This window comes from Haplochromis burtoni, unplaced genomic scaffold, assembly GCF_018398535.1.
Source record: "Haplochromis burtoni strain Fernald_Lab_line unplaced genomic scaffold, NCSU_Asbu1 Contig_2285, whole genome shotgun sequence".
In the NCBI taxonomy this organism is placed as follows: Eukaryota; Metazoa; Chordata; class Actinopteri; order Cichliformes; family Cichlidae; genus Haplochromis; species Haplochromis burtoni.
The window spans coordinates 3,857-13,909 of NW_024584646.1; the positions used below are offsets into that span (position 1 = coordinate 3,857).

At 41.4% G+C, this 10,053-nt stretch overlaps 1 protein-coding gene and 1 long non-coding RNA gene across 2 annotated transcripts; one reads left to right on the forward strand and one right to left on the reverse strand.

The window, feature by feature from the left end:
- Nucleotides 1–69: 69 nt before the first annotated feature.
- LOC102290223 lies at nucleotides 70–829 on the forward strand. The gene is made up of 2 exons (XR_318181.3): nucleotides 70–337; nucleotides 713–829. It is a non-coding gene; the product is annotated as an uncharacterized LOC102290223 (long non-coding RNA).
- A 1,541-nt stretch (nucleotides 830–2,370) lies between these two features.
- Nucleotides 2,371–6,109, reverse strand: LOC121813697 (NLR family CARD domain-containing protein 3-like; the record flags this gene model as incomplete). The annotated part of the gene is given in 5 exon segments (XM_042217587.1): nucleotides 2,371–2,698; nucleotides 2,843–2,889; nucleotides 3,759–3,932; nucleotides 4,075–4,248; nucleotides 4,350–6,109. Coding segments are annotated over 5 exon segments (2,301 nt in total), but the record flags the coding sequence as incomplete, so codon positions are not given.
- Nucleotides 6,110–10,053: the final 3,944 nt, after the last annotated feature.

Consider the following 10,053-nt stretch of genomic DNA (forward strand, 5'->3'; position numbering starts at 1 on the left):
TTCGTTACTTTTTTCCTGAACTTTGTGTGAGTGGACCGTCTCCGTGTGAAGCTCCGTGTTCAGGTAACGCAAGGCGTGTGTGATGTTTGTGATGTTTCCCTGTGTGCAGCTTAGTTCACGGTGACGGACTCGCAGCTCAGACGGTGAATACGGCACCGCAACGAGGCCGTGTTCGCCATATTGTGTTAGTTTGTGCGATCACGTTTGGCACAACACCAGAATGTAGACACTCTGAGCTCCGGACGGGACTTTATCTTCACGGTGCTGCCAGAGGGAGAGACGCACTCAATCATTACTTGTTATAAACAGGACTGTTTTGGATTACACACAACGACCTGTGAGTAAAAATACTGCGTCACACTCGCTGTTCTCCTCTAACAGGAAGTCTGTAAGGACGGTTGTTACGACACTTGTAACGTTTGTAACTCGGACAGACCGAGTAAGACTGATAAATATAATATAAAATGTAACAGTCATATAAAAGTGGGAATATAAGTTTTAGAGTGGGATCAATAAACAGATATGATAACGGCACAGATATCAGTAAAACCTTTAAATAGAAGCAGATCAGCTGGTTGCAGCTTCCTCTGCCTCACACTGCTGTCTGACTGCATCCAGCTGACACTGAGAGGAAGCAGGAAAGAAGCAGCTGATGTTTGGAAAGCAGGGTTTCAGCTGATGTGCACATGAATGATTTGTGTTTCCTCTGCAGGTAGAAAGTGTGTGTGAGCTGAGCAGCATGGATCAGTGTGAGGACAGAGAGGAGGGAGCCCCTCCCTCTAAAAGCACTCTGTGTGGGGAACATGAGAGCCAGACCAAAGCTCAGAGGTGAGATGACCATCTCTAACTGTCCATGACTCTTCTCCATGTCACAGCTCAGCACTCACATCACACTCAAAGCTGCAATAAACACATGCTGGATCCATCCTGTAGTGTGTGGGAACATATAACGCAGTGAAACATGCAGGGTGTGATAAACACAGCCAGGCTCCACAGAACATGAGAGGACAGTTTAGAGGTTTGATCTGGTTGTGAAATAAATCATTCAACCACAAATCAAAGCTGTAAATAATGAATCCCTTCTTCTTCTTCTTCTTCTTCTTCTTCTTCTTCTTCTTCTTCTTCTTCTTCTTCTTCTTCTTCTATCCTGGTTATTTTTCTAGCATCAAACATCAAGAAATACATCACAAGTCGACCAAACAAGTGGCTCAAAGAGCAAATTTTAAAAAATAACGATAATTCTTAAAATTTTCTTAATATAACTTTTTCTTCTGAGTAATACATGCTGGAGGCTGGTGATGCCTGCAGGGGAAGCAAAAAAGTAAGGTGAAATGCTGAGCTTCTATTTTACATTATATATACAGTTTTCTCAGCACGAATCAAGTAACTGAACCTAACATATAATTGAAACCATAAAAATAGATTTTATACAATTCTGAACCAAAATAAAATAATAGACGATGTCCCGCCTTTAAAATTAAATGATTAAACATTAAATTAACTTTCAGATTGCAAAATAATTTTTAAAAACTTTGATTTTGGTTTCTCAACCACCCTCTCACTGATGTTAAAGTGCTAAGTTTGAGATTACACTGCTGTTCCATATTAAAATCCAATGTGTTAAAATGACAATAAAAACCAATTAACTAACTCAGGGCCCTAACAATGTAACTGTTGGTATATTGTGCAATTACTTATAAGTTAGAGGATTACATACGTCAGAGTGGATCCAGTAGATGTCTGCAGTGCCAGCTTTAGCAAAAGTTAGCAATCAGACCGATAAAACATAACTATGGAGTATTTTGATAGTGAGAACATCTATGAATCAGTGATGTTCTCACTATGAATGCTTACTGATTAAATAATATATAATCAATACTGGAGGAAGGTTCAGGAGACCATACAGACATTCTGAATTGAATTTAAAAATTGTGTACCGTTTGATCTATGATATTGTAGTGCCTGATGGGAACAGGAGATGATACACAACAACAAATATGAGCAACACAACTAATTAGAAGGAACACCAGTTCTATATCCACATTATACTGTATACTTACATCACACTTGAACAATAAAATAAACCTTTAATAACAAACAGCCTGTTTAAAAATGCTGAAAAGCTGACTTCTGAAGTGTTTCTGTAAAAGGAGGAGAGCCTTTAGACTGCACAAAGAAAGACTGAAGAATTTGACCCAAAAACAAACCCAGGATAAAGAGGTTCAGTGAATGTGGTGTTGAAGGTGTGGAGGTGGATCAGAGTGTCAGAGGAGACTCTGTAGAAGGACAGAGTGCCAGCAGGACAGTCCACATACACTGCTACTCTGTTAGAGACAGAGGAGGAGGAGGAGGAGGAGATTGTTGTTCTTGTCTTATTGTGCCAGACAGCATGAGGACCATGATCAAAGCAGCTCAGACTCCACGAATGTTCGTTAAATCCAAGTTCACAGTCATATCTGTCTCCCTTCCTTCTGATTCTTCTGTAACTCACTGATATATAAACCATTCCTCTCCACTCGACCTCCCAGTAACAGCGACCAGTCAGACCATTTCTACACAGCAGCTGAGGATACATCAAATCTGTCTGGATGATCAGGATATGACTGAACCTCCTCCACATGTGTCACCTTCCTGTTGTTGTCAGACAGTTGGAGCTTTGTGTTCACTGTGTTTGTGTCGATTGTGAGTTGACAGGAATCTGATGGAGAGAACAAACACAATCCAGCTGCAGTTATTGATCCATCATCTGTTCATTGATTGACACTTTGATGATGACTCCTGACATCAGAGATGTGAATGTGTGCTGCTTTGTTTTCATGAATCCCATTAAAAACACACTTACACTTCCTCAGACCTGGTCTCAACCATCGGACTCCAGCAGGCTCCACCCTGAAAGGAGGAGGGGGGTCAGAGCAGCACAGTCAGCATGCACACATGGACATTACATGGCTCTCATACATATAATGTTAGACAATGACTTTGCTAACAAAACGGGAATAGAAAGGTCCTGCTACCACACATCTTACAAATAGGACTCTGACTCTTACAATCCACATTTCTTTGGTTGTCAGAAAGTTTTCAGCACCTTTACAGCGGTAACCATCTGGAACATGCTGTAGGTGATGCATTTCTGCAGCTATTTCTGTACCTTGGCTGTCTTCTGTATTCAAATTTGTGCACTCCAGAAAACCTAACATTTAATAGGGTTGGACTAACATTAGTTTTATAGCTTGTTACACTCCAAATGTTTCCATTTGCCTTCAGACATGATAGCACAATTAGAAAGTTAACATTTCCACATTACTTATAGCAGCTAGCTTCAGTTAGCTTCCTTATTTCATCTTATACTAATGAACTCAAAGACGCAGCTTAAATTAACCTGTAATTATCAAAATGTCTATAAGGTTTGTGTACTGCTCTCACCTGAAACACATTAAAATAACCTGTCTCATGCTACAATCCCACCAGCAAATTGAGTGTGCCAAGATTATGACAAAAAACTCTTATCCACTTCACTGTATTTAAACTTTCCAAAGATAACCCAGACTGGGGTATGGGTGGGCCAAAAACCTCTGCGTAATGCTTCAGGAAGGCTGCACTGTCACTGCCCATGCACCACACTTCTTTATTTCTTTGCACAAGTATTCATGAAAATAATAATTTTTCAAAACTATTTAGTGAAATTGATCCTCTTGACTTTTAATCTTAATGTGTGTTCTCTATCTATGCATGTGTGGCTGTCACAAGACTCTCCATACCTCAGAGTTTCCAGTCTCCAGCATGGATCACTCATTCCAGCCGACAGCCGTTGCATCCCGAAGCCTCTTGAGTGATTGTAACTCAGATCCAGCTCTCTCAGATGGGAGGGGTTGGAGCTCAGAGCTGAGGCCAGAGAAGTACAGCCTTCTTCTGTGATCAGACAGCCTGACAAACTAGAGTCCCACAAATTTGGCAAATGTTTTTAACATTTTTTGAAAAAATAATTATACTATACTTAAAATAACTGAGAAAGACAGTAAGCTATAACCATGTCTTTCCTATTTAAATGTAAGTTTAAAAAGCTCTTGATCTGACCTGAGACTTTCCAGTGTACACTGAGGACTTTCAAGCCCCACTGAGAGAAGCTTCAAGCCTGAATCCTGCAGATTGTTGTTACTCAGGTCCAGCTCTTTTAGACTGCAAGACTGGGAACAGAGGACTGTGGAAAGAGCTTCACAGGTTCTTTCTGAAAGGTTGCAGCAACTTAGCCTAAAGAGATAAACAAAATACAAAAGTGTTCTACCTTTTCTATAGTTGTAAGCTACTTTGTATCATTTTCATTCATAAATAAATGCTATCTATGTACTTACAGAGCTTTTTTAGAGGCTTTCACTGGCAGCAGCCTCAGAAGAGCCTCCTCTGAAGCAGAGTATTTCTTCAGGTCAAACACATCCAGATCTTCTTCTGATGACAGTAAGATGAAGACCAGAGCTGACCACTGAGCAGGAGACAGTTTATCTGTGGAGAGACTTCCTGATCTCAGGGACTGTTGGATCTCCTCCACTAGAGAACGATCATTCAGTTCATTCAGACAGTGGAACAGATTGATGCTTTTCTCTGCAGACAGATTCTCACTGAGCTTCTCCTTGATGTACTGGACTGTTTCCTGATTGGTCTGTGAGCTACTTCCTGTCTGTGTCAGCAGACCTCGTAGGAGAGTCTGATTGGTCTGCAGTGAAAGACCCAGGAGGAAGCGGAGGAACAAGTCCAGGTGTCCATTTGGACTCTGTAACGCCTTATTCACAGCACTTTGATAGAAATGTGTCTCTGTAAAGTATCTTGGTTTTGACCTCTTGGAGGTTGTTTGTTGTTCTTCCAGCAGATTGAGTCCAGAGTTGATGAAGGTCAGATGGACATGAAGAGCAGCCAGAAACTCCTGAACACTCAGATGGATGAAGCAGAACACCTTGTCCTGGTACAGTCCTCTCTCCTCTTTAAAGATCTGTGTGAACACTCCTGAGTACACTGAGGCTGCTCTGATATCGATGCCACACTCTGTCAGGTCTGATTCATAGAAGATCAGGTTTCCTTTCTGCAGCTGATCAAAAGCCAGTTTTCCCAGAGACTCCATCATCTTCCTGCTCTCTGGACTCCAGTGTGGATCTGTCTCAGCTCCTCCATCATACTTGACCTTCTTCACTTTGGCCTGAACCACCAGGAAGTGGATGTACATCTCAGTCAGGGTCTTGGGCAGCTGTCCTCCCTCTCTGGTTTCCAGCACATCCTCCAGAACTGTAGCAGTGATCCAGCAGAAGACTGGGATGTGGCACATGATGTGGAGGCTTCGTGATGTCTTGATGTGGGAGATGATCCTGCTGGCCTGCTCCTCATCTCTGAATCTCTTCCTGAAGTACTCCTCCTTCTGTGGGTCAGTGAACCCTCTGACCTCTGTCACCATGCCAACACAGTCAGGAGGGATCTGATTGGCTGCTGCAGGTCGTGTGGTTATCCAGAGGCGAGCAGAGGGAAGCAGTTTCCCCCTGATGAGGTTTATCAGCAGCACATCCACTGAGGTGGACTTTCTAGGGTCAGTTAGGATTGTAGTTTTGTGGAAGTCCAGAGGAAGTCGACACTCATCCAGACCATCAAAGATGAACACAACCTGGAAGTCTTCAAAGCTGCAGATTCCTGCTTCTTTGGTTTCAGTAAAGAAGTGATGAACAAGTCCCACCAAGCTGAACTTTTCCTCTTTCAGCACATTCAGCTCTCTGAAAGTGAATGGAAATATGAACTGGATGTCCTGGTTGGCTTTGTCTTCAGCCCAGTCCAGGCTGTATTTCTGTGTTAAGACTGTTTTCCCAATGCCAGCCACTCCCTTTGTCAGCACTGTTCTGATTGGTTCATCTCTTCCAGGTGAGGCTTTAAAGATGTCTTCTTGTCTGATTGTTGTTTCTGGTCTGTCTGGTTTCCTGGATGCTGTTTCAATCTGTCTGACCTCATGTTCATCATTGACCTCTGCAGTCCCTCCCTCTGTGATGTAGAGCTCTGTGTAGATCTGATTCAGGAGGGTTGGGTTTCCTGCTTTAGCGATGCCCTCAAACACACACTGGAACTTCTTCTTCAGCTTAGATTTAAGGTTACGATGACAAACTCTGCTGGGAGTTCCTAAAAGAACAACAGACCAAATATACCAACTAAATGTTTAGAAAGTTCAGGCAACAATTTCATGCCCTAAATCATTAGCATTTCAACACATGTGGGTCCCTCTTTTGAAACATTAGTAAATGTTCCAGTTACTCAGCAAAAGAAAATTTTTAGAAATCCTCACTGTTCTTGCAGACGGTCAGCCAGCTCCTCCTGCTTCATTCTCTCAGGAAGTCCACTGTGATCTTCACAAATGCCTCTCTGTTTCTCCTCTGCTCATCATCCTCCCTCTGAAACTCCATATCACTGCTTCATTCTGGGTAATCTGGACTCAGAACCTTCTGGATCTTCTTCAGCTCGTTCTTCACAAAAGTGATGATGTTGTCCTCCAGCAGCTGGAACAGAATACTTTATGAATGAGCCAATCAGACTGAAATCATGGAGCCAAACATCAGATCTCTACAAAGAGCAGCATGGAGATGACTGTGAACACAATAGATGTAAAAGTAGTTGTTGTACATGTACAGACCATAAATATGGAGTCCAGCTGTGTTTGATGCTGCTGGGCAGACTGACCACTGGGAACCTCTGAGCTCTGCTGGTCCACTCTGTGGAGGAACCATGAAGAATTACATTACACTATCTTTCCACATACACATCCAGCCACGTAAAATGGTCACCTGGTTATTAATGTGCCATTTATGCTTTCAAATAAATCAGTCATGCCTGCTTACTCAAGTTGTGGCTAATCTAAGTTTAACACTTTTGGGATTTGTTTCAATTTAAATATTTGCAGTGTGAAAGGGACGGTCCAAATGCAAATACAGACACTCTTCTCATGTGCAGAATCTATTTAGTTAGCTAGTTAAGCAATTGTAATTGCAAATGGACAGAATTAACCTGGTCTGGTCTTAATGAGCGACTATGCTAACAGCGCTCCCTGCACCTACAGACAATCATTCCTTTTTATACAATGCAATTAGGAAGTTATTCACAGCTGATATATTTTACATATTTTCTATATCGTTTCGTGCGATTGTGCAGTCAAAGCAACACCATCATATTATAACACTCTCAACCTGAATGTAGGGAAACCACAACATGTTTATATGAAACTGCAGTGTGTTATTTTCATAGTCTCTTGTGCATTATGTTCAGTTTTCTCCACCCCCTGCTCGTTAGTCGATTCCATTCCCCTGCACCTTGTTTCCCAGCTGTCTCTTTCTCTAATTATCTCATGTGTATTTAAACCCTCATTTTTCTAATTTCTCTGTCTTGTTGTCCTGTTTGAGTCTCACATGCTTCCTGCTTGAACCAGTTTTGAAACTTCTGTGAAACTTCCTGAATGAATGCCAATCACATGTTTCTTCCTTTAATAAAATTAAAGATTTTTCAGATTTCACTAGTTTTTAAAAGTATGCAGCCCAGAGTATGTTACTAAACTGGTGTTAAAGGCATCTCTAAGGGTTTCGTTTCAAACTCAGAAGCTTATCTGGGGTTTTAGAGATCTCGTTCTTTGCATAATAAATTTTACTCAGCTAATTACCACTTTATGTTTAATGGTTGTAAATGCTCCGTCCGCACTGATATGTTCATACTTTAGAGAAGTTCTGCCAGAAGATCATGGCTGTCATGACTACTTTTCATATGTTATATCTGAGTTTTATGAACCTTTGTGTAATGTTTGGTATCTGAAGAACAAACTTGTGACTGTGTTGCTCAAACCGGAGTTCCTCTACCTGATTTTATGTAAACATGGCCTGGATTTGTATAGCGCCTTACTAATCCCTAAGGACCCCAAAGTGCTTTACACGTTCAGTCATTCACCCATTCACACAGACATTCACACACACTACACTAACACTGCTCTTCAGATTATTCTGTACCCTGAGGTGTTTTTAGTGTACCGTAGATACCTACTTACTCCTCAGTACAGAGCAAACAGCCACTTAATGAGACGGTACTGATGGAAAACGTACCTCCTTCGTTTCCCTGGTTTTAAGGGTATAACGTTTTTCTTGAAAAATAGCGGTGGCTCCATGGAGGTATCACTCTTCACAGACTCACAGCTACGTGTCTGTTTGAAGACAGTTCTTTGACAGATCCTGGTAAGCACACAATGAGCCATCCCAGAGAAAATTAGATCATAAATGTATACAGTTTAAAAATGAATAACCATTAAATGTTAAAAACAATCCAGAACCCTGAGAGTCGACCGAGATGCATAAAAGGCCTTCTGTAGTCCTGCCTCAGAGCTTTAACCACCTCTGAGCATTGTTTTGGTGTCTGTTACTTGTGAGTCTCTTAGTTAAACTGAACTTCCAAAATCTGATTTCAGGTCTCACGGCTACGTCCCACTAACACTCACATTAATCTTTACAACCATTTTAGGTCTAAATATCAGCTTAAACCCGAGTACAGGGAACCAGGTAATTATAGCGACAGCTCTAATGGACGTTCCAGGAGAGCTCACCGCTTTGGTTTTCCTGCTATAAAGGTTGATGCTGGTTTCTTGAAGAATAGCGGTGGCTCCATGGAGGTATCACTCTTCAGAGACACACAGCTGTGATCAGGCTCACAGCAGCCTGGTCTGTCATGTCTGCCAGATAAAGAAGTAGACCACCAAGAACAAGTTTATTCAATTCAGTTTTGTTGACATAGCATGATTCTGAAGATGAGGACAGATGAGGAAGAAGATGAGCTGATGTTTACTTACACCGTCTCTGAAACAATCTGCTTTTTGAAGAAGAGTGGAGGCTCCATGGACAGATCACTCTTTAAGGACACACAGCTGGCATCAGGTTCAGGATAGTCTGATGGTCTGAGGCGGATCGCAGCAGACAGAAAGATCGAGTCCCAGGATCAAGATTAAGATTTCAATTAAAGATATTTTTGTGTTCAGAAAAACATGCAACCACATTATAAACAACAACAATTCTGGATGATTTACAAACAAATACTCGAGTCATTTCTGCTCATTACTCTGTTATTAGCAGCTACAGAAACTAATCCTTCTCCTTTCTGAAACTGAACCATGACGCTGCCCTACAGATGGACCCACACACTGTTTTCACCGTTCTCTCCAAAGTCATAGGAAATATAATGCTCACGTTTTCTGTTAAACTTTGTTAATTATCTCGAAGTTACTTACAGTGTGAATTTCCACCTGCTGAACTCAAACCATCTCACATAAATACAAACAGTTATTTTCTTCTGCAGCCTCATTTAAACCCTTCATCCTCTAACTCTTTGCTGTCAGTCAGACTGATGAAGAAAGTTTTCCCACCAATGTCTCAGGATCACACGGAGTTGATCAACTGTCGTGATTATATTTCTTATTTTGTTCACACATTTATCTGCAGGCTGAAGCTGCTGACTGATTCTGATGCACAGCTTTATGTTTATGTAAGAGCACATAAAGCTGACGTGCTGTAGCTACACAAAGCTAATGAAAAGTAACACTGAACACACAATTAAGGACTCAGTTCCAGCTTACATGTCTGGAGCAAAGAACAGCGGAGGCTCTATGGACTGATTACTCCTCAGAGACACACAGCTGGATTCAGAAAACCTCTGGGGGACATGAGGCCAACAGGTTCTCCCACTGACTCTGGCAGACATGGAGAGAAAACCATGTTAAATCATTGTTCACAGAAGATTCTCTCTCCACAGACATCTGACCTGTAGGAGGTCTCTTCATGTTCTTCCTCCCCACTTTCACCAAGAGCTGCTCACAGACGATTATCATTGGCGCCTCTCTCTAATACTGAACATCTTTACCTTACCTTATGAGTGAGATGACTATGACAGCTGGTGTTACATTAGTAAATATACATTTCTTTCATTCTAAAACTCATTTGTGTTATGATTCATGTAAAATTGCTAATAAATGTTAGAAATAATGAGTATTTATATACTTTAGCCTTTTTT